Here is a 24,548-nt window from a genome sequence, read left to right as displayed (position 1 = left end):
TTTAAGAGCAAACAATAGCAAGGGTCGGTCATATACATGAACACAAAATTATCAGAACCCAGGTGCTAAAATTTCTATTGAAACTACTGAGTATACTTAAGTGGGCCACCACTAAAACCCATGCAGCCAGCCTGTATATTGAACCTTTATTTGAATTACCAGCAATTTAATGTCTATTTCAGGTTTACACATGTAGTCTTTTTTTATGTAGTGATATGCATTTCCATTCATTTCATTTGAATTACATTGTAAGATCAGCCGTATCATTAAAAAAAGGACCATAGGGTCCTAAAGTTTTCTCTTTTGAATTAAAGGTGAAGAAATTAAAGGATAAACCATTCTGAGTGTATAGAAATGATACAGTCTTGGTAAATAACGATATAAGTAGCGAACGATTTAAGCATGTGGAATATGCAATTCAGAGCAAGTTGAGTTCATTTCAATTTCTTATTTAGATACATTGTGTTTAGCTGGACTTCAGCCAAAAAATAAGGCAAAAATGTTAATATGTAAGCTTACCAAACAAAAAATATTCATGACGATGGCGGTGTACAATCAAATTAAAATCTACACCAAAATGAAAGAACATAAAAATTTAAACTACATGTACATGTATCTAAACGAGATATTTTTTTTTAATTTTAAGTTTTATTCTACGACGACAAAATTGGTACATTCATTATGGCCTTGTAATTATAAGAAAAAAACCAAAGCACATAACTAAAAATCAAGGATGGGGGTTGCAATCCGTCTTTTAAAAATACAAAAAATGGAGAGAGAGAGAGAGAGAGAGAGAGAGAGAGAGAGAGAGAGTTTTTAATTTGTTATATTTTTTCAGATACAAGTGATAAGCAAAGCATCTTGTCAACCAAATTGACTGTTAAAGGAGAGGGCTCAAATAGGCATATTGCCTGCTTCCCAATCCTATTATGTAATATTTTTTACATAATAAAATATGGTTTAAATTAAATCTTGTCAACCAGTCGTGTGGCAAATTATCAAGAACCTACATTGTCATCTAACATCCTCCTATATGATTTGCACAGTAGTAGAATTTGTCGACAGTTTTTGTATTTATGAGCAAAATGAAATGAAATGCCAAATGTGAATACCAATTTAAAGTAAATTAATCACCATTAAAATTGCATTGATGAAATCATTGATAATGAATTTACGTAACTATCCTAAATTCTGTGATTACGGAGAATGAAAGCAAAATACTATAGGCAGTAATAGGATTTTTACATGTACATGTAAGTGGAAAGAAAGTGGGCGCTTAAGATGTACATTCGGCAGGAATCCGGGCGCACAAGGAGAGTGAAAATTTCATCAATTAATTTTGAATATTTTTCGAATTATAACCGTTATTTGGTTTCTGTTGGATGTGGAATGAGTGGAAAAATATTTGAAATGCAAAAGGTTTTATCATAATATGGGTCTAAATATAGCAACACGATGCAATTCGTGCAAAATCCTACTCATTTACAACTGTTTTTAAATGATTTTGTTGTCTCTGGGTCTTCTCTCCACATATTTGAAACGTGTAAAGATAACATATTTCAACATTAAAAATGTCGCTTTTTAAAAAAAGATGGAGAGATGACCCAGAGATGACTAATTATGCACTTTTTCAAATTATTTTTTGAAGGATAAAAAACAAAGTCCATTGATATGACAATGTTGTTTCAAACAGTACTTTATAGAGCATATTGACATGTCTCGCATGGCTCAGTGGTTTCGTTCTGGATTAGTGAATACAAACATTCAGTGTTTTGGGTTCAAATCCAACTGGTGGTCTTTTAAAAAAAAATTCAACTTTTTTGTTTTAAATGTTTGTCATTATAACATGATGTTGAATTATAATATGCCGGTATATTTTAATTTGTTGTTATTGATATCTAGATCTGCTGAATGAACACTATTTTCTTTTCTTATTACTAGCTTTTTTAGGATATACACAATATAACTTCATTAAAATATGTTTGCATTAACATTTCCAACTAGTTATCGGTTTACCTCTCATTGCCATTTTTGAAAGCTTGTGAGCTTTTTAATAACCGGAATAGCCATGTACTTCGACTCTCAACATAATATATTTTTGTTGAAACCTGTACATAGCCTTTCGAGGTTATAGACATTTAAATCCCAATTGATTCGTGTCGAGGATTCCTGCAAACTTACAATCTTGTGCGCTCACTTTCTTTCCACAGGGGCCAGGCCCGTTTTAAAATTAATTTCAATGTTACCATAAATGCCGAAAGGGGTCGAACTCTGGCCCAGATAAAAAAAACTACCATCTCGCTTCAAAACCCTAATAAATCAATTAATTTTTACAACACTTGCACTATGCATGTATGTTTCAGAAAAGTAATGTCTAAGATACACTCATGCCGAATTTCAAGTTGAAGGGTCTTAAAATAGCGGATATATACGTATTATTCTCTCGAGGTCGCCAGTTTATTTTTACTCGGACATTTACCGGTCCAGGGCTCACGATGGGATTTTGCCTATGACAACAGCAGTATTGCAACAAGTCGAGAAACATTTGCACTAATCTTTTAAAATCTCACATCAAACGCACGCTAATTACATCTTCAAATTCCGATAAAATTCCTTAAATTCTTTCCAAACTGAACATTTATTCTGCAGCCACATTGACCTCTGACCAGACCGGCCATTGTGATAGAAAATGTTAAACTCAATTTCATTGGTTTATATTCCTGATGGTCCAATCAGAATCAGTCTTTCTCGAAGACGTCAAAATGGCTGGCCCTGTCAGAATGTAATGCGCATGCGCAAGATTTTAAAATCCAAAAAAACCAGATGATTTCCGGGTTCTTTTTAGGAATTTTCGATGATTATTAATTAGCGAGGCTTGATTAAGAAAAAATAAAAACGATTTGGTAATCTTCAAGTACCACTGATGTTTAAAATATATAAAACAAAAGACAGTACTCTTCCGATTCCTCGGTATTAAAGCCAAAAAAATCGAGTCTATTATTTGATATAGTAATATAGATGTATGTGAAGTCTTGCAAGCGTAGATGTACTTTAAACAAACACATATCTCCTACTCCCTTTAAAAAAAATTCTTGATCCGCGCCTTTCCGATCCTGGAAAATCTGTAATAATCAACCTGGGCACGCAGCCGATATCTTGGCCGTTATTGTTTTACACTGAACGATCATAAAGAGAATCATGTGGTTAAATGAAACGAAAAGCAAATCAAACAAATTGTATAGTTTATTTATAAAAATATGCTATAACAAACGCCTGTTTGAATATTCTTCAGATAAAAGTTCGTTCATTGAATAGATTGTTTTGATAGTTTTTGTGGTTTATTGCAATAATGTTCCTCAGTTGCATTCGATTACTGCTCGACGTATCCTTGAGGGTATTGGATCTGGACGCTAACTGGACAGTTTGGTGTCTGACAACATTTTCCTGGGCCTGGGGGGTTTAGTCTACAGGTGGATGGGAGATTCCATTGTACACACCTGTATAATGTAAAAGCGTGTTAATGATAAAAAGTACATGAAATGACAAATTAGATAAATTTACCTGAATAGGTCCCAAACACCTTGTTTTATAAACACTACAATGCGCCCAATATGTATGATTATTATTTCAATATATATACTCCAGCCTTCATTGCATTAAGATATATGGCAATTTTCATGCAATGCATTCTTCTTTATTTGGAATATAATTTATATAATATAACTATAATTTTTGGCTATTTGTTGGTAATCTTCATGAAAAAGAATCACAAACCAATCAGAAAAACACAAAACATGGCAGACTTACAATCCTGTGCATGTGTATTTTCCTGTGGTTGCATCTACACATGTGCAACTATATGTGCATCCATCCTTCCAGGTTTGTCCTTGTTGGTAAACACTTTGTTTGTATACACATCCTAAAACCATGTTAACGTCACATATTACGCATTTTGAAATATCTTTCAAGTACAATATATATTTATCTATATAAAAAGTTAAATTTATTTATTTTAATTAATGTCTTGAAAGAATAAACGCTTGTATAAAAAAATGAATGGTGACAAGCAGAAGGAGCAACTAGAAATTGGATATCCTTTTGGAAACACTCATTAGTATAGTTTAATATAGCTTGAAAGAACTTACCTGTAGATGTTCCAGACGTACCAGTACCAGTTCCTGTTCCGGTTCCAATCATAGTTCCACCAGTTCCTGTTCCGGTCATTGTTCCACCAGTCATTGTGCCGCCACCAGTTCCGGATCCGCTTGGATAATAAATGGTTCCTCCAGTGCCAGTTCCGGTCATGGTGCCACCAGTGCCAGTTCCGGTCATGGTGCCACCAGTCATAGTGCCACTAGAACATTTATGACAGTAAGCCTGACAGTTCTTTGAGACCCAGTCAGTATATGTTGGATCGGAGCAGACACCTTGTCCGTAGTTTGCACAGTTGTTAATGGCATCAGCACACATTCCTAAAAAAAATTGCAAAGGGTGAGGAATAATCACTCAAAAGTAACGTTTTACTCTTAGATATGAAATCGCTGGTGCCACAGGCAATTTAATTTTATTGACCATTTATCCATAAATCCTTAAATTACTTTTTCAAAAATTTTGAAATTCAGGTTAAACAAGGGACATCTAAAAGATATGAATGCACGCTTTTCAAAATGTGTAATTAATCATTTAAGTTCAAGAAATACCTTTACTTCAAAACTCCACAACCAATCGTATTCTCGCATACACAGACATATGACAAACTTAGGTTCATATAATATTATCGTTCAATATAACTCCTAGACTAGTATTAATACTAGTATGCAAAGTATCAAGAATTCCTTGTAGTCGTTTAAAGAAATATTTGTTTTAAAAACAGCTGTTACAAACAACAGAAGCTTAAAGAAGCTTACCAGATGGTCCACTACTAGTGCTGGAACATAAATTGCAGTGTTTGGGACAATTCTCGTGAGCAAAAGCAGTATAAGCCGGGTTTGTGCAAAAGCTTGTTCCATACTGGGCGCAATTCGTTTTATCCGCACATTGCACTGAATAAGGTATCCATTACAAGCAAAGCAACAACAACAGACACAACAGAAGATCGATTTTAAGCTTGGTAAGGTAAAAAAATAGAAGCAAAAATGATAAAGCATTATATGAGAGATACATTAATCACACGTTTTATTGATACATACATATAAAGCAACATCAATATGTTCTTGACATAAGAATTTTTTTACCTCCACCTGTCATTGTTCCTGAAAAATTGAAAATAAACTTATACAATTAAAACTTAAAAAATAAGTCATTTCATTATGTTAATTCCAAAGCATTATTTAAAACAAAATCGTTTTCTTTTAAATCTCACCTGTTCCACCGGTCATGGTTCCTGAAAGAAAAAAATTAAGAGGAAAATATTTATAAATGGTATATGTTGTAACTAAAATAGAGAGGGAAACATTGAAACATTTACATGTATATCTAAAGTTGAGAAAATAAATTAACGTAAAACTGCATTATTTTCATATATGGTCAATAGTTTGAGCTCAAAAGCAGTCTCTCCTTAGAAAAAATAAATGAATGATAAAAAAATGCATCCAAAAAATACTTGTTTTACGAATCCTTCTCAACATTATACAAAAATTATGTGTCCGTTTTTTTCACATTTCTATTTATCCCTCCCTCCCTCTTTTAATAGCATAATGTATTTAATAATTTGTATTGTCTAGAATTTATTAACACTTAAAAATCACAACTTTTGATTAAAAAAACAACTCACCTGTTCCTCCAGTCATGGTTCCTGAAAGAAGGATATAAAAGAGAAATATTAATGATAATATAATTTGTGGCTAAACTTAAAGTCCTTTCCCAAAAGCAACCGGGCACATCTTGTTGCAAAGCTGCTTCCATGGTCGAAAAAAACAAAACTATATCACATGGAGTGAGCCATTATAATAAAAGCTGAAAAATATTTGAGTTAAATTATAGTTCTGCTTCAGATCTAAGCAATATAAATGCTTCAAGCAAGCTTCTTCATTCTGCAGAGATTCCTTTTAAACGCCAAGTAAGGACACACTAACGTACAAAACAGAACTAATAGCCAATTGATATAGTTTCAAACACGTTATCAATTTATTATATTTATCTGCCCATTTACAAGTTTCGGGGATTTTCAATATCACAATCAGTGCTTTTGTAGTCTCATTTATCTAAACTCTAGGCCCCATTATCCTTGAATTTTTTTCTTAATACTTTTCCTTGAGAGAGAGAGAGAGAGAGAGAGAGAGAGAGAGAGAGAGAGAGAGTTTGAGTTTCTGGTAACATAAAATGAGTTTTATGAAAATTTAAAGCCATTGATTCTGGGCACAATTTAAGGTATCTTTTTAATTGATGCTAAAACCGGATTAGTAGTTTTAATTTTGAACACTGAACACATTATCTTTATATAAATATATATATTTTTACCCTCCCCGTTCTAGTTTCTGTGATTTTTCAGGAGAATAACTGTCAAAATCAATTTCTATTGCCAACGTCATCATTGGTAGTACAACTTTTACTATGTTTGCATTTTAATTTATTACACTCTATTATACTTATTTCTATTTAGAGTTTCATATTTACCCCCTTGTGATCCAGTGCCTGTGAAAGTCCCTAAAGGTAGTACAATAACCAATAAAATCAAACTTCATCTTTCCAAATCATTTCGTTTGATATCTAATGAATTCTTCTTTCGATGTTAACAATCATGATAGACTGTATACATGTATACTAATATCAAATTAATGTATTTTTATATTTAACCTCCCCTGTCACAGTTTCTAATAAATAAATTCAATTGAATTTAATTTTACAATTTAAAAAAATCCTCTGATCCTATATCACATGGAATTTTTTGAAACATAGGTCTATATTTTTTTAACTTGTGCCATCAGTACCCCCTCCTGTAAATAATTCATTTGTTTACAGTTCTGTGGGGTTTTTATTACCTGGACCTCCAATACCCCCTTCTGTAAATGATTTATTTCAGTTGTTTAAACATTAAATATATACTGAGTAATATTTAATTAAGACATTGTAAAACTAAGGACGATAATATCATAAGTATTTATGATTGCAGTCTAAAAAATTGATAAAAATTGTTTACAAAAAACTAATGAAGTGTTCATCATTGGTAGTACAACTTTTACTATGTTTGCATTTGAATTTATTATACTATATTATACTTATTTTTATTTAAGGGTTTCATATTTACCCCCTTGTGATCCAGTGCCTGTGAAAGTCCCTAAAGGTAGTACAATAACCAATAAAATCAAACTTCATCTTTCCAAATCATTTCGTTTGATATCTAATGAATTCTCTCGATGTTGATAATCATTATAGACTGATTATACTAGTATCAAATTAATGTATTTTTATATTTAACCTCCCCTCTCACAGTTTCTAATAAATAAATTCAATGGAATTTACTTTTACAATTTAGAAAAATCCTCTGATCCTATATCACATGGAACTTTTTGATATAAAGGTCTATATTTTTTTACCTGTACCTCCAGTACCCTCTCCTGTAAATAATTCATTTGTTTAAACGTCTAGAATATATCATTTAATTTTCACAATGTAAGACTAGGGAATGATATATAGTTCTGTAGTTTTTTTTACCTGTACCTCCAATACTCCCTCCTGTAAATGATTTGTTTCAGTTGTTTAAACATATAGTATAAACTGAGTAATATTTGATTAAGACAGTGTAAAACTAAGGATTAAAATATCATAAGTATTTATGATTGCAGTCTAAAAACTTGATTTAAAATGTTGACAAAACTAAAGAAGAGTGTTAAATAACCTTCACTGCAATGCTATTTGGGGAGCTTGGATTTAAGCTATGCAAATGATAAGTTTTCAAAAAATGCCAACTTAAAGAAAAATAAAATAAAATATTAAAAACACTTCCAAGCAAGAAAAAAGTATAGAATACCTGGCACATAGACAGTTTCTCCTAAAATAATCAATTTTGAAAACAATATATACTGCAATGCATATCAGTAACAATTGGTTTATTCTTCTTATCATGAAACATAGATGTCTAGTATATATTAAAGCTTAAAACAGAAAACAATATTCGGCTAAAAGACTTATTCTTGAAGTTTGAATTCTAAAAATTTAAGTACTATTCCCTGCAATTAGTTATCGCATTTGATGCACTTCCAATTTTTTCAAAATGTAATAGAAAAAATATTTTTAAAATATAAGAAGTGGTTCTGTTCACCGAATGAAATATTGATATCTTTTAAGTTTGCTTAAAAGTTTGCTTAAAAATTAAAAATCACTGTTTGGTTTTAATATTTCTTTTGAGAAATTTGGTTATATTACACCACATACTCCCATGAAAGCATTTTTTTTCACAGAGGCAAGCTTTTTATTTTTTTTATCAAAATATCTGACGTACCAGTACCTCCTGATCCTAAAAAAACACCATTCAGCTTTGATTACTGAATTATGATTTTAAAGCACGCGGGTGAGAAAGTAATTTGGTTTTTATGCCCATTTAATTTTGTATCTACAAGCACAAATTATAATTAAACAACATGATACCTGGTTTGTTTCTTAAAAGACTAATTGCTATGGGACTTATATTTTTATTATATATATAAAGTTATATTCTAGAAATGCGTAATCAATATTTCCGAAAAGCAGATTTAAAAATTTTCGAAATCCTAATACCTGAAATTCCCGATCCTCCCGTACCTATGATTGTTCCGCCTGAAATCATTTTTAATAACTTTTTACTCTTTTTTTCTTTGCTTTTTTAATAGACCGCGGCTCTTTTAGATATTGAATCAAATTTGCTTATAAGCCAAATAAATGTATTTTCTTTTGTTAATACTTTACAAAATGATAACGAAACACTTTAAATCGAAGAGGCAGTGTAACTTGATGTCAATATCTTTAATTTGAACTTAAGTAATATGCCACCACAGGTCCCCAATGAAAGCAAGTGGTTTTAGTACTTATCAAAGCTTTTCCTTCTTAGTTAAAATACCTGAAGTTCCAGTACCTGTTCCTGTTCCTAAAAAAAATTAGTTTTAATCGTTGAATTGCTATTTTTTGTTTGCGCATTTGATATATTCATTTAGCGTTTTTATCAATTTTATACACATCTTAAAATTATCATAAAACAGTATGGTGCCTATCCTACATCGAAAGATTCTTATCTTATTGCAATCGGACTAAACTTTTTTTTATAAAATGTTTAAAGCTACATTCACTAATGGGTAAAAAAAAAGCAGATCTAAAAATTTTCAAAATCCTAATACTTGGAGTTCCCGATCCTCCCGTACCTATGTAAGTTCCACTTTTTTTTTATATAGACCGTGGCTCTTTTAGATATTGAATCAAATTTGCTTATAAGCCAAATAAATGTATTTTCTTTTGTTAATACTTAACGTAATGGTAACGAAACACTTTAAAACGAAGAGACAGTGTTATTTAATGTCAATATCTTTAATTTGAATTTAAGTAATATACCACCACAGGTCCCCAATGATAGCAACTGATTTTAGTACATTTCAAAGCTTTTTATTTTAGTTAAAATACCTGAAGTTCCAGTACCTGTTCCTGTTCCTACAAAAATTAGTTTTTATCGTTGAATTGCTATTTTTTATTTGCGCATTTGATATATTCATTTAGCGTTTTTATCAATTTTATACACATCTTAAAATTATCATAAAACAGTATGGTGCTTATCTAACATCTAAAGATTCTTATCTTATTGCAATAGGACTTAACCTTTTTTTATTAAATGTTTAAAGCTACATTCACTAATGGGTAAAAAAAGCGGATCTAAAATTTTTCAAAATCCTAATACCTGGATATCCCGATCCTCCCGTACCTATGTAAGTTCCGCCTGAAATTATTTTTGGCCGTCAATGTTTTCATGTACAGAGACGGAAATACAAACAAGGTTTTACTTTGAATTTTGACTCTCATAATATCATTACTAAAATGATTTCAAACACATAAAGCATAACAAACGTTTTTAAGCATTTCAGCCTTCAGAATTTACTAAGCAGGCAGAGCTGTTTTATCTTAAACTAGAATGCTTTTTGAAAAAAAATTGCAAGACTATAGCAAAAGTATCTAAGAAAATGTACGTATATTTAGAGATACACAATAGTGTACATATTTGTAGAATGACAAAACTCAAGCAAGCAAATGCTTTTCTGTATAATGTATTTATATTCCTTTCAGTCTTTTATCAATTTATACATTACACGTCACAAAGCATTTCGTTATTTGCTTGGGGTTTCCTTTAAATAATTGATTTCAGATGAGCAGATACGCGGGAGCAGTAAAAATTGGGAAGTGTTAATGACTGGAGACTGTGATAGTGCTAGAACTATTAAAATATTATTTAATTTTAAATCAAACACAGATTTCATTCTTGTCAACTTTTTGAGTAACTACAGATAATGAGTCTTAAAAAGTGCAATAGGATAAAATCATGTTATGCCGTTACAAAAGCCATCAAAAATGTGTTCCCAGCTTGAAACTCCGAAAGCGGCCATTCATTAGTATCAAACATATTATATATCTTTAAAATTCTTAATACAATCAAAATTCAGCAAAAGAATCGGTTTTAGGTAAGATTTCTTAATGTGGATCACACACTGCTTATTGAATTATTATACTTGAGCAGTTCATAATTACCTGGTCCTAGTACGGGGACTGAAATTTACAGTGCATTGTTCAATGTATGCAACATGTTTTACATTTGGCGAGCATTTGTGGGCTGTGTTATATCTCATGTAAATTATCTCACTTTATGATTTTTCAAAATCCTAATACCTGAAATTCCCGATCCTCCCGTACCTATGTAAGTTCCATCTGTAATTATTTTTGGCCTTTAATATTTTTATGTACAGAGACGCAAATACAAGCAAGGTTTTACTTTGCTTTTTGAATTTCATAATATCGTTACTAAAATTATTTCAAACACCTAAAGCATTCAAGACGTTTTTAAGCATTTCAGCCTTTACAATTTACTAAGCAGGCAATGGTGGTTTTATTTTAAACCAGAATGCTTTTTGGAAACAAAATTGGCAAGACTATGGCAGGAGTATCTAAGGAAAACTACGTTTATGTAGAAATACACAATACAGTGTACATATTTGTAGAATGACAAAACTTTATACAGAAATGCTTTTCTGTATAGTGTATTTATATTCTTTTCAGCTTTTTATCAATTTATACATTACACGTCACAGAGCATTTTGTCATTTGCTTGGGTTTTCCTTTAAATAATTGATTTCAGATAAGCAGATACGCAGGAGCAGTAAAAATTGGGAAGGGTTAATGACTGGAGACTGTGATAGTGCTAGAACTATTAAAATATTATTTAATTTTAAATCAAACACAGATTTCATTCTTGTCAACTTTTTGAGTAACTACACATAATGAGTTTTAAAAAGTGCAATAGGATAAAATCATGTTATGCCGTTACAAAAGCCATCAAAAATGTGTTCCCAGCTTGAAACTCCGAAAGCGGCCATTCATTAGTATCAAACATATTATATATCTTTAAAATTCTTAATACAATCAAAATTCAGCAAAAGAATCGGTTTTAGATAAGGTTTCTTAATGTGGTTTATACACTGCTTATTGAATTATTTTACTTGAGCAGTTCATAATTACCTGGTCCAAGTACGGGGACTGAAATTTACAGTGCATTGTTCAATGTATGCAACATGTTTTACATTTGGCGAGCATTTGGAAGCTGCGTAACACCTCATGTAAATTATCTCGCTTAAAAAGATTTCCCAGAATCGTATGGTTAAGTGGTACAAATTTATTTAATCTTTGATCTTTATTGCCATGACAACACCAAAACCAACAACCAATTTTCTACATCTGCATTTTTCTCTTGTACATGTATTTGAAGTACTCACCCATTCCTGTTCCACCTAAAATCAAAAGACCAAACCGTGTGAATAAAAACAGAAGATGCTGGCAAGTAGAAGGGTCAACTACGAAGTTGTATTTTTGACAACAGACATGATGAAAATGAATAGCGGTGACGAACATAGAAAGCACAACATGTTTGTCTCGCTAAATGATACCAGTACCTGAGCACATATTGCAATGTTTTGGACAGTTTTCCTGCGTAAAAGCAGTGTATGAGGGATCGCTGCAAAAGCTTGTTCCATATTGAGCGCAATTTACTTTATCAGTGCAAGACGAAGTAGACCCTGGGCCAAGCAAAGTAATGATCAAAACAGTTTGGTTACATACAGGTAAGCAGTGAGTAAACATGTATATTGATGAGCAATGTGGCAGTTTGGAAGATGAAAAGTTATATAGATTAATGCGTAAGTGCATGTGCATACAAATGAAAAGACATAGAGATACAACAAAATCTAACAAATCAAACTTTTTCCTTTCATTGTATAAGGATTGTCTCATGCTTTGCAATTGATGATTCTGACGAAAAGAAATGAATACATACGACCCATACCTGTTGAACACAAATTGCAATATTTTGGACATTGCTCCTTTGCAAAAGCAGCATAAGCAGAGTTTGTACAAATTGCCGTTCCAAATGAAGCACAATTTGATTTGTCCGTGCAGGAGCCTGTTAAGAATGTAATGCAAGCAAAGCTAACAAAACGATAACATTAGGCAATGGTTCTCATGTAAACAGAAAAAGCAAGCATTCCTTTTCTTTGTTAAATTGAGATTTGCAGGGTGCCATCTGTGATTGAAAAATTGAGCCTTTTGTGTTTAACAGAATCAATCTTTTAAAATAGCTAAATACACAATTTATTTATTAAATTGATTAACTAATTAAAAAAATGTAGCAAAGCAACCCTTTGAAATTTTTAAAACATTTAAAACAAGTTTGCAAATTTAAGCTATACTCCATCCAAGCAACATTGAATATGTCTAATACTGGTAGACTCTTAAAGTACTAACCATTTTATTTTATTTTATTTTTCTTTTAATGTGGAAAAAGCAACGTACATAGATTTACGATCAAAAAAATAATAATAAGGCGTTTCACATTAATCATTGCTGCAGTCTTTGCTTATCTGAAAACATATTCTTTTTCTTTAATCTTTTTCCAAATCAGAATTGAAATAAAGTCAACATCAGATCACTGCAGAAAAATATATTTTTTTTTAGAATTTCAAAAGTTGTTCAGTTTTTCTGTATATTCATTCTTCATATGAATTTTGAAATCTTTATACTTGCTGTAAATTTGAACCGAAAATATTAAACCCACCGGTCATTGTTCCAGTTCCACCTGAAATGTTTAAGTGTATATATTTAGATATATTTTGTTGTTTGTTTCACAAATTAAATTATTACGTGTACCGTTGAATTATTTTGAGTTCTCATGTTGCCCTATTACATAAAAAAGTTGAATATTTACCAGTCATAGTTCCAGTTCCACCTGTGAAATGTTTAAAAAAGTATAAAAATATTTGTCTTTAAATTCTAAAAGAAAATAAATCAATTGTTCTGTTTACAGTTATAATAGTAGCTAATTATTATATAAATTCTTTTATAACGATTTAAAAAAAAATGAAGTTCAAAACGTACCAGTCATGGTTCCAGTTCCTTTGGAGATAAAAGAATAGACATTTTTTTATAACGTATTAGATATTAGTACATTTAAAAAGAAACTGATTATTCACAGTCGATAGAACTTAAAAATTTGAAAACTCACCAGTCATGGTTCCAGTTCCTCCTATGGATATAAAAACAATTGAAGGTATTCATTGTTTGTGAGTTGAAAAAATATTGTTATGTTTTCAGTTGCAATTTACACTATATTTATTTGTTCAAATGCCATAATGTCACATAAAAAGGAGGAAACTCATGATTCCACCTTTAAGAGTTGGAAAAAAAATTATGATGTAATTTGTTGTTTGTTAATTAAAAAAAATCAGTTACAGGTTATACTATTATTATGAATTTAAACGCAATGATATCACATTAAAAAGAGGAAAACTCACCAGTCATGGTTCCTGTTTTTACAAAAAAAAAAAACCCAGGAATTTTAAAAGATTAATGTGTTCGTTATAAGTGATACAAAAAAACCAAATTTATGTTACGTATAATTTGAAAAGTCGCATAATTGAACTTTAAAATAACTGTAAAAGAAATAATGATAATTGAAACTCTTTTTACCTGTGGATCCACCTAGAAATACAACAAAACGTCATGCCTTAGTTTGGTGTAACAAAACCTCTAAAATCATACTGCAAAGACTTTGCGATTGTGTAAATTTAATGACGTAATTAGGATGAGATTGTATTTAAATCTGTTCCAGCATTATATAATGTACTTTTCGGCATGCATACAAATTTCTCTAAACCAAATGTACTCACATTTGTTACAATAGTTAGCACAATTTTTGGTGACCCATTGGTCATACTGAGGATCAGAACAGACTGTTTTGCCGTAGGCTGCGCAGTTTTGGACGGCATCGCTACAGGTTACCACTGAAATTCAGAATAGTTTACAAAATTAAAACGTTAACATTCATTAGAAAAACATTGGCTTAAAATCCAGAGCGTGTTCGTCGAAGCAACATGTTTTTATGGAATATATGAACTGTAATTAAAATAAATGTTTTCCTTACTTGGTCCGGTTCCACCGGTTCCGCCACTTCCGCCAGTACCTTAAAAAACATAGTAACTTTTAATCGATTGAACCCTTTAAAGTTACGTACTAAAGATTGGCAAATAATCACGATTATTTTAATTTCGCTATGTTCGCGATTTAATAATTTCCCGCGAAATTAAACCCATCGTGAATACTATTATTAGTTTTCAAAAACGTTTCAATGCATATTTTCTGATTAATTGATTTTCAAGCAGCGTGATAAAAAAAAACCCATCGCGATTGGTACTTATTAAGAAATCATGAAATTTTAACACCGTGGAATTAAAACGACTTACAGTATTTGGTCTCTATAATTTTAAGAGCTCTGTCTATTGTAGAATTTGATGGATATCAACGTCAGACAGGATTTTTTTAGCAACTAAATAACTATTTCTGAAGTTTTGTAAAGCCTTTAAGTGACAAACTCGCTACTTATGAAATATAATGATTGATAGTAAAGGTATTTTAATAGAACATAGCAATTTTCAGCAATAGAAAGTAAAAGGGTGAAATATTTCTTTTTCTTTTTCAAACAGCGTAACTGCAAAATTCTCTTCGCCAAGCTTTAAGTCTAACCTTTATTTACTCTTTTATTTTGCGTTTGAGATGTCATATAATACACCTTTACTTCTATAAATAATGTATTTTAAAATGAAATAATGTAAAAAATGAAATAATGATCAAAACTCATCATTACATAAAATGAAAATTCTGTATAGACATTTTAATGATCAGATACCAAAGTGAAGTGAGAATCCACCGTCACCGCCTCCACCGCTTCCAGTATGAGTCGAACCTGAAATATTTTGAAAATTATTTGTCTTGGTTATGATTGATGTTTGTGCAACGTCATATCCATCTAAAACCTAAAATATTGATCCCATCAATTGACATGATCATTTTCGCACTGTAAATGCAGAGCCATCTTCTGAACAATCAACTCAATGACAAGCAATATAAGTAAGCAAATAGTTGCCTGCTAAACATAAGAGTTACTTGTTCATAAATCGTTGCGTTTGAGCAGAATTTAGTTTTTTCAATTTTAGCTGAATATTTACAAAGAAATTAATTTTCATTTGATATTCAACGTAAATTAAAAAAAAGTTTTAGTAAGTTCCAATCATAATAAAACTTTTTCTGCTTTAGAAATGCTTGTTACTTTATGGTATGAAAATTCCTACTTCTGGGCAGAAAATATTACTTTGGAAGTATTTTTTTACAGTCGTATGATGCATTTTAACTATTTGGTTCAAGAAGGTCAATCATAGATCAATATTAAAGCAAGGCTAATAGCAGCACTCCCTAATTTTCAAAGCGATAGCTCGGATACCCATTAACCACAGCGTTAGACGATCCTGATTAGTGTTTGTGAAGTTTTATTTATTTGGTTTACTAAAAATATGGGTGTTTTTTTAAATTTTGAAATTAAATTATTAAAAAAAAATTACTGAAATGAACAATAAAAATATCATTGCTATGTCTCTTTTTCTAATCATTATATATTTCTTTATCTTGATAAATGTTTTTAGGGATATTTTTCAATAATTATATTATTGAAATGAAAAACATATTTTCTTTTATTATCCAAATATATATATTTTGAGTTTTTGTATGGAGGTGGAGGTTCAAGTCCCTATTTTTATATCTAATGTGCTGAATTATTTTTTTTAATTGTCATGACCGGCTCTCAACATCGCTAAGTACAGCTTAAATGACCAGTATTTACTACCATCCGTAAAGACGCCCAATTAACGATACTGATTATTAATTAACATTGAATGGATCTAAAGACGTTATTTATTTAAAGAATTGCTTTTCTTCATGTTTCTTATTCTGACTATTCCAATAAATACATATTCTGTCGTAAAAGTTGCTGTGAAAGCATATATATTTCTAGGTTTGGTATAAAAAAGCGAAAAAGGGATATTATTGGTATTGGCCAAGTTTATAGATGTGTTAATGCAAATGCCCTGAAGGAAAACTCACCACCCCCCGAAACAACACCGCCAGATCCTGAAGATGAAGTGTTAAGAATTTTATGCATTGTTTTTAAGTTGAAAAACGTGTGTTTACACTTTTTACTGTTTTTTATCCTTTATATTCCTTTTGTATTCCTTTTTGTAAACAATTTCTACAACAACAGTTTTTTTATTATGGCAATTAAAAAAGCGAAAAAGGGATGTTCTTGGTATTGGCAAAGTTTATAGATGGGTTAATGCAAATGCTCTGAAGGAAAACTCACCACCCCCCGAAACAACACCGCCAGATCCTGAAGATGAAGTATTAAGAATATTATGCATTGTTTTTAAGTTGATAAGTGTGTTTACACTTTTTACTGTTTTTTATCCTTTAAATTCCTTTTGTATTCCTTTTGTAAACAGTTTCTACAACAACAGTTTTTTTATTATGGCAATTAAATATAATAGGTATCATGGGTATAAAAACATAAGGATGTATTAAATATGAACAGATTTAATCAAGCATTTGCAATTCTTAATTATCAAAGCGATTGCTTTAGATAAACTATTAACCGCCGCCAGCCATTCCTGTCAATATTTGTAAAGATTAATTGATTTCTGATCTTAATTTCATCCTATCATTAATTCTTTCGAACACTCGATATTCTAGAAATAATTTTAAGATAAAGTGTTTCCAAATGCTCCTACTATAAAATGGTTCTTTTTATGAAAAATATCTTTATCAATGTTTTTATACAAATTTAGGTACAAATATTAAGATACATGGAATTCTATTCCTTGTAATCAAATTTCGTGTTAGTTATTCATTAGAACAAGTATGATTTGTATGAATGCAAAATTGCTTAAAACATGTAAAACAGATGTTCAAATTAGGCTCTATTACTTTAAAGGATATAAGCTTCGCTTTATATCATTTGTAAAAGCTAAAGCTTGAAAAATTAAACACTTACCGCCTCCTGAGATCATACCGCCAGATGACCCTAGTTATTGTTTTATATAGAGTTTAATACATGTTCTTAGGATAAATACGAATTTGTTTTTATTTTTTCTCTTTGATTAATAATTTATCAATATTGACATAAAAAGTACTTTGTTACATTTTAACTTCATTATCGTGATATTTTTAGTTATTTTAAATTCTTAAATACCTTGAATTTATTCTTTTAATTTATCTTTATGTGCATGCATATTACTTATCAATAAATAGTTTTGACATCTATTATTTTTGAATCACCTTTTAATACCTTTTTATCCCACTTTCCCTGAATGAAAATATCAATTTGGAAAGCTATGTAATTGTAAAGAAAGTAATGGTAATTTATATCGATTCCTTCTGAAGTATATTTTACACATATTTACATGTCAGTAATTTTGTTTTCTGTAAAACATTATGTGCATGAGATTATGTATCAAAGTTCATCCCATAAATGTAAATTATATTTTGTAAAAGCAATGCTTCATGGTGATTTTCGACGCAAATCATCTTACCCATTACTAACTTTGCTCAATACGTTCATAGTAAATGAATTTAAAACTTGCTTTTTTCTGTATAAGCTATATTTAATTTGTGAATGCTTAGCCTAGTAATACTTCCCTTTACACATTACAGATAGTATTTCGATGCATTCAAACCAGTCCAACCCTTTCCTTCGTATCGTTTTTCAAATTATTATTCCTAAGATGACAAAGCCTACCTCCACATTGGTTACAGTACTGTGCACAATTTTGTTTGACCCACTGTGTATACTGGGGGTCGGTACAGACAGCCTGGCCGTAGTTTGCGCAGTTATTGATGGTGTCATGGCAACTTCCTCCTGTGAATAAACAATGATAAATTTGAAAATTTATTTCCTTATTTTATATCGCCTCGATGATTAAAGAAAAACACCTTATTCAACGGTAATTTGTCTTGGCATTTAGAGAAATTTTACAAAACAGGTTCTTGATTTCTCTTACCGCTCATAAAAGACCCCGAGTGTCCAGAACCACTACCCATTGTCAAAACAGGTGCTGTAAAGGAATATAAGATTTTGATATATCGATGATATTAAAGCCATTGATTCCTGAAGCCGACAAAACACATTTTTTTCTCATCTAAATAGTAATATAATTATTGATTGTATACATTACAAAGCCTTTAATAACCTTACCAGACATCGGTCTACAAAGTGTTTTGCTCAAAAGAAACATATTTCACTTTTAAGCATCGCTGGTTATATATTACCAAGCACAGGCTATTTTTTAAATAAACAATACTTACTACCTGTCCCTGACACCATACCACCAGATCCTTAATATTGATAAGTAAAACTTAAAGTGCCGCATAACTGTTATATTGCAAAATGTTCTGCACTCTAAACAATGTCGTACTTAGCTTGATTTTGACTTTACAATATACTTTCCAAAGTTCGTTTTTTTTCAAAGTATCGTCAATGTATTGTAAAGTTTAAGTGTCAATTAATCTCAAATGAAGTATTGGCTTGCATTGTTTACAACGATACAAGCACATTCATAAATGATTTTTTTTTCAAATGTTTTTGTAACCGTTTTTGTAAAGCCACTGTAAATAACGTTTATGGACGTCAATAGATTTCACAACAAGACACCATCATCCACGCCGTATTTGCTACAATGTATGGGAAACAGAGGGGGAAAGATGTTGTCTATATTTGGTGAAAACTTGTATGAAAAAGATATTTTTAGTTATGTATAACAGCCCCCTTTAAAAAAAAAAGAAAGATGATAATTAGCATCTAAATAAAAAATTAAAAATGAATATCAATATTTCACTGTCATTTCTAGATCTTTGGCGCTCTAGAAGAATTTCGTGATTTAGTACTCTATAAAAATTGGCCACGATGCTCTATTGTACATTTTTTTTCATAAAGTAATTAATTACTCTTTTTGTAATCGATGGGGTATGCTTGTCTCTCCCCCCCCCCCCCCCAACTCAGATAAGGACAAACAGTACACCCCCTCACTACTCAGGTTAACCACAAGACATCTACCTACAGGAACACTATCCCATCCAATTATCAAAGTAAATATGTCTATTTTTTCATAAACTTACATGTATTAGTACATGTATCTGATTATTAATTGGATTTGCATGCAATTTTTTCAATTAATTGCATCATGTTTTAATTATACAAGTTCAAGAATTTTTCCTTTTGTGCATGATAAACTAATACCTGAGGCTGAAAGTCTTGTGTATGTAAGTAACTGAGTCACTCAATGTTTTAAAAAAGTGTATTAATATACTTATAATATTTAAATACATTTCTGTATTGGTTTCAACAAGAATATACGTTAAGCTGGCTCGCATCATTATTCGCAAGTCCAGTCCTTTTATTCCTTGAACTAGACACAAAAGACATTGCGTAAATAGACGGTAATGTTCCCTAATTTTTTAACTTTAAAAACATGTAAAACAGTTGTTCAAATTAGGCTCTATTACTTTAAAGGATATAAGCTTCGCTTTATATCGTTTGTAAAAGCTAAAGCTTGAAAAATTAAACACTTACCGCCTCCTGAGATCATACCGCCAGATGACCCTAGTTATTGTTTTATTATAGCATTGAATGATTTATTTTTGACGTCGTCGTGTCAATAACTGCCGTCAGGTGAGCAGACAAATTCAATAACGCGCGTTAGCGCGTTATGATAATTTGTCTGCTCACCTGACGGCAGTTATTGACACGACGACGTCAAAAATAAATCATTTAATGCTTATATTTACATTCCCTTATTGAGGAAATCATTTGTTTACTTAAATAAATCGATATAAAGTGCAGATCACGGAGGGAGTGAATAAGTAACAGCAAGAACAGCTGTTTTGTAAAACCGGTTTTAACTGGTTTTTGCATAGACTGTTGAGATGAGATCGACGAGCATGAAAATATAATCCATGATAAATAACTCTTGAAATGTTGCTTTTAACAATAAAGTCAACTTTTTTGTTAAATAATTATAAAACATGGTGTTTTGACAACATTCATGAAATGCATTTTTTAACCGATAACAGAGAAATCACTGTTTGAGAACTTCTTATGTAAATTACTCGTAAATTCATACACAGTGATTAGGTGTTGCATTTAGAGGCATTTAAACATCACGGAATTTAATGGAAAAACACAGTAGAATGTAAATATATAGAGTTTAATACATGTTCTTAGGATAAATACGAATTCGTTTTTATTTTTTTCTCTTTGATTAATCATTTATCAATATTGACATAAAAAGTACTTTATTACATTTTATCTTCATTATCGTGATAATGAAAATTAAATGGCATTGCGTAAATAAACGGTAATGTTCCCTAATTTTTTAATACAGTTAGAAAAAGTCTATGATATAATTATCTGTTTCATATATTATGTAAATTTTGAAGCATGTAATTTATTCATAAATACAAACCTGAAAAAGACGTTAATTTATGACGCAGCAATGTCACGTATATATCATTATATAAACATCAATATCTTGTTAGGTGTTCAACGAAATTTAATCAAACATTTAGTTCAAATTAGAATTTTGATAAGGAACCCTTTGGTGTATCATTTAATACAATACAGCGCCAGTGTGAAACGCATTCCATAGTGTGACATTACTTTTGGATCAACTCTTGTATTTAAAGTTTTGAATTACTTAAGTCCTCGCGATACTAACATATTTTTATGAATATTCAAATGACACGCCACGGTCATTGTTATAGAATGATGTCAGAATGCATGATCTGTATTTTGTTAGCCTTAGCAATCATTTTAATACGTGATGTCATAAATATGACTGGTTTGCGTTATGTCACCTGCTACAAAAAGGTATATACAGCTGTATTGCGATAGTGATTAGATACTGAGCCAGAAACTGAATTCAAGATTATTGTTCCTGCGAAAAAAATTACCTATAAGCATAGAGTGTTTTAGCCTTCCCATAGATATATTAAATTCAGAGAGGAAAATTATATCGATCTTGTAAATCAAATCGTGGTCACACTATGATATATATTTCTTGGTGAAGTCGATATACCCACGACTCGACCGAACACAACAACTTTATTTATGTTACATACCGACTCCTATGTAGTTTTTAACTTTCAATAAGTAACCCTGTTTCTTGATGCTACATGTTGTTTATTGTTATTTCGTTAAACTCATTTTTATTAATGATTCGTCAGCTTTCTTATTATGTCAAAGAAATGAGAAATTTACATAATTTAATGTAATGACTTATTTGAAATATAAATTAAACCATATCTGAATCAAAAAAAAAAAATTTGTTGGCGTATTATATGCTTGTGCATCACATCTACATTTAGTAGCTATTCAAAAGGGAATCTAAATTGTCAATACGTTAATACTATGTCTTATCACGTGATAACATTCTACACGTGACTAACCTGATGTCCCGGAAATGACGCCACCGCCGCCGCTACCTGAAGGTTGGAAGTTGCATTTAGGGACTTGGCAACACTGATTGTTAGGATCCTGTTGCATGAAACAACCATCAGGCAGAGTGTCGTAATGAGGGCAGCTGTATTAAAGAGTAGAAAACACTCTTGATTAATCAACCGTTGCATGATGTAACTGATAACAACGTTTTCATTATCTTCTTGTTCTGAGATAATTTCCATCCTTTTTTATAGGGAGAACAACTGTATTTCTAGTCCTATGAATTTTCTTGTAAAGTTGGTAATCAAACGTTTTTTTGCAATATGGCCGTGGCATTTTTTTAGGGTGAGGCTTAAAGGTATTTGTATATAATTGAGTTATCATTCAGAACAGGTTCATGATCTGTGTTCTACGTACACTTCGGTACAGCTGTAGCGTCCGGCTGTGCCATCTTTGCAAACACAGTTGTATTTACAAGGAACTGTCCACGTCTGTCCCTGCTGATAAACGTTTCCTTCGTACAAACATCCTCCACCTTTAACAGAAAATGCATCTTTCATAATCTATGACATCAGTTACATTGGTGACAAATACCTCTTGCAAAAAAATTGATACTTTTGATTAATGCGACGTATTTCACATTAATCATTTGTATAAAAAGACATTTCATGCAGAAATCTGCCTAGAATAATAACACCATCAATTTTGTACAAATGTTTTTTTTCTTTCTTTCTTTGTTAAGAATTAAACATATAAAACATTGTTTTGGGTTTATACTTGTGATGGATAATTTTGTCCCTATATTTCTTTTATAAATTTGGTTTAAGTATAGTTATGTTTACTCGAAGAAACATTCATACGCTCAATTGAATAGTCGTAGACAATTGCACCAAAGATCATAAACAAGTTTGTATGAACTCTGGTGTTATATAACTTCGTTATCAAGCTATATTTGGTGGTCTGGGATTGACTTGGGCTAGTGTGATTCAAGGTGAGTTTTTGTTTTTGTGGGTCGCGACAGGTTATCTTTCCAAAAGGGCCGTGTGTCATGAAGTTTTCATGAACGTATCAGTGTGTACCAAACCAAACCCCCACGCATTCTATTACTTTTTGGTAACTTGAATTCTTTTATTGAAGATTTGTTTTTATTACAAATTATAGCCGTTTCAGAGAGGATTTTGATACAACAAAGACACCGTATACAAAATACTGAACATTTGTTGTTGATTTTAAAGATTTTTTCAAAGATTTTTAAAGGTTTTTTTTAATAATTTCTTTTCGGTTAAGTCAAGTATATTTATACAAACAGCTTAAAATTATTTCATACTCATTGTTTTTTTTTTTTAAAAATAACACAACTATAAAAGTTCTGGTTACAATGTAAATTGCCCAGCAACTAACTTTATCTGGGAAAAAACATAACCTATTTCAGGTATCTTAATCACAATCATGTTTGATGTTTTTAACAGTAAAACATTTATTTATTTTTTAATAATAAAGTTTCTCAGCTCATTTTTCTATCTTAGATCTATCCATTTGACTGACTATCAGAATGGTTGACTGTTCAGATAACAATAATTACTCATAACATAAAAACTTATTTAGTAAAAGTCAAAGTCATTTTAATAAATGAATTTATATTAATAAATATATATTTTCAAAACCCCATTGAAAAACGGAACGCAGATGTGGGAGCTCGCTTCATAACCTGGTCTAACGTGAACAGAAAATGATATAATCGATATCGCATAAAAAATAAGTGAAATCTTTCCAGAAATCCAATGCATTTTTCCAAACTGATAATTATTTCAATCGTGTTTAAAGTCTTCTATGAAATTTCTACAAAAAAACAACAAAAACTTCAGGATTTGAAAGTACGTTTGAATTATTATATCATTTTTGTCTTATTTTCTTTTATTCTAGCACTGGCTTAAATTCTAATTAAAAAAACTATGAAAGTGAATTCTTACCTGTTTGTCGTTTTACGATGTGCCTAGTTCTCCGCACTCCTTTGATCTTTTCGGAGGCGACCAAAGCAATGCACAAGATAACTAATACGAAAATTTTATTCATTGTTAGGAACACAAACTTTCCCGTTTTGATTCAAGGCTGGGGTCTTTTAGTCTGTGTTATCAGACCACGGTTGCACAGTCCTTTATATACTACTGCAAGGTTACTCTAGATAGCTGAAATTGTGACGCAATGCATTTGTGCTGATTTCCACTGATAGTATCATGCTAAATTAATTATCTGAGAGGAAAATTTAAAACAAATCCATTCGTCTTATCCGTGTGTTTGCTCTCTAAGGCTTAACCCATGATGTTTTCCCCGATAAGATTAATTCAATTTTTATTCATCGTGACAACTTGTAGAATGTCTCATCAAGAGGATACTGTTCCTGAATAAAATTGATTTTTCTTGACATCACTGGTTTATTGTATCATACAATTAAAATTATTTGAATTTTTGAAATTAGGAACAGTTTATGATGATTTTGAGGTTTGTGTTATTGCATTAA

General features: G+C 30.9%; 1 protein-coding gene across 50 annotated transcripts; it reads right to left on the bottom strand.

The window, feature by feature from the left end:
• Positions 1-3,230: 3,230 nt before the first annotated feature.
• LOC128187307 (putative per-hexamer repeat protein 5) lies at positions 3,231-24,177 on the bottom strand. Of its 50 annotated transcripts, none has more exons than XM_052857652.1 (41): positions 24,001-24,177; positions 22,448-22,565; positions 22,039-22,172; positions 20,165-20,194; positions 18,901-18,930; positions 18,597-18,650; positions 18,335-18,454; positions 17,591-17,620; positions 16,904-16,930; positions 16,648-16,674; positions 15,401-15,457; positions 14,639-14,677; positions 14,385-14,498; positions 14,185-14,196; positions 14,010-14,021; positions 13,721-13,741; positions 13,594-13,611; positions 13,424-13,444; positions 13,274-13,294; positions 12,506-12,622; positions 11,940-11,954; positions 11,686-11,703; positions 10,840-10,878; positions 10,702-10,719; positions 9,860-9,898; positions 9,589-9,615; positions 9,035-9,061; positions 8,716-8,754; positions 8,441-8,455; positions 7,970-7,990; positions 7,654-7,674; positions 7,536-7,556; positions 7,247-7,276; positions 6,981-7,001; positions 6,616-6,645; positions 5,774-5,794; positions 5,363-5,383; positions 5,235-5,252; positions 4,146-4,472; positions 3,808-3,919; positions 3,231-3,497 (listed from the first exon to the last, which is right to left on the bottom strand). In XM_052857652.1, exons 1-41 carry the CDS (start codon positions 24,101-24,103, stop codon positions 3,371-3,373), a joined length of 2,112 nt encoding a protein of 703 aa, XP_052713612.1. In that variant the 5' UTR covers positions 24,104-24,177; the 3' UTR covers positions 3,231-3,370. The 50 variants fall into 50 exon arrangements, with proteins under 50 accessions (XP_052713612.1, XP_052713611.1, XP_052713617.1 ...); XM_052857651.1 differs by lacking the exon at positions 12,506-12,622 and adding an exon at positions 4,908-5,042; XM_052857657.1 differs by lacking the exon at positions 6,616-6,645.
• Between the last annotated feature and the right edge of the window lie 371 nt (positions 24,178-24,548).

This window comes from Crassostrea angulata, chromosome 6 (assembly GCF_025612915.1).
Source record: "Crassostrea angulata isolate pt1a10 chromosome 6, ASM2561291v2, whole genome shotgun sequence".
Lineage (NCBI taxonomy): Eukaryota > Metazoa > Mollusca > Bivalvia > Ostreida > Ostreidae > Magallana > Magallana angulata.
This window is presented reverse-complemented; position numbering and strand designations above follow the sequence as displayed.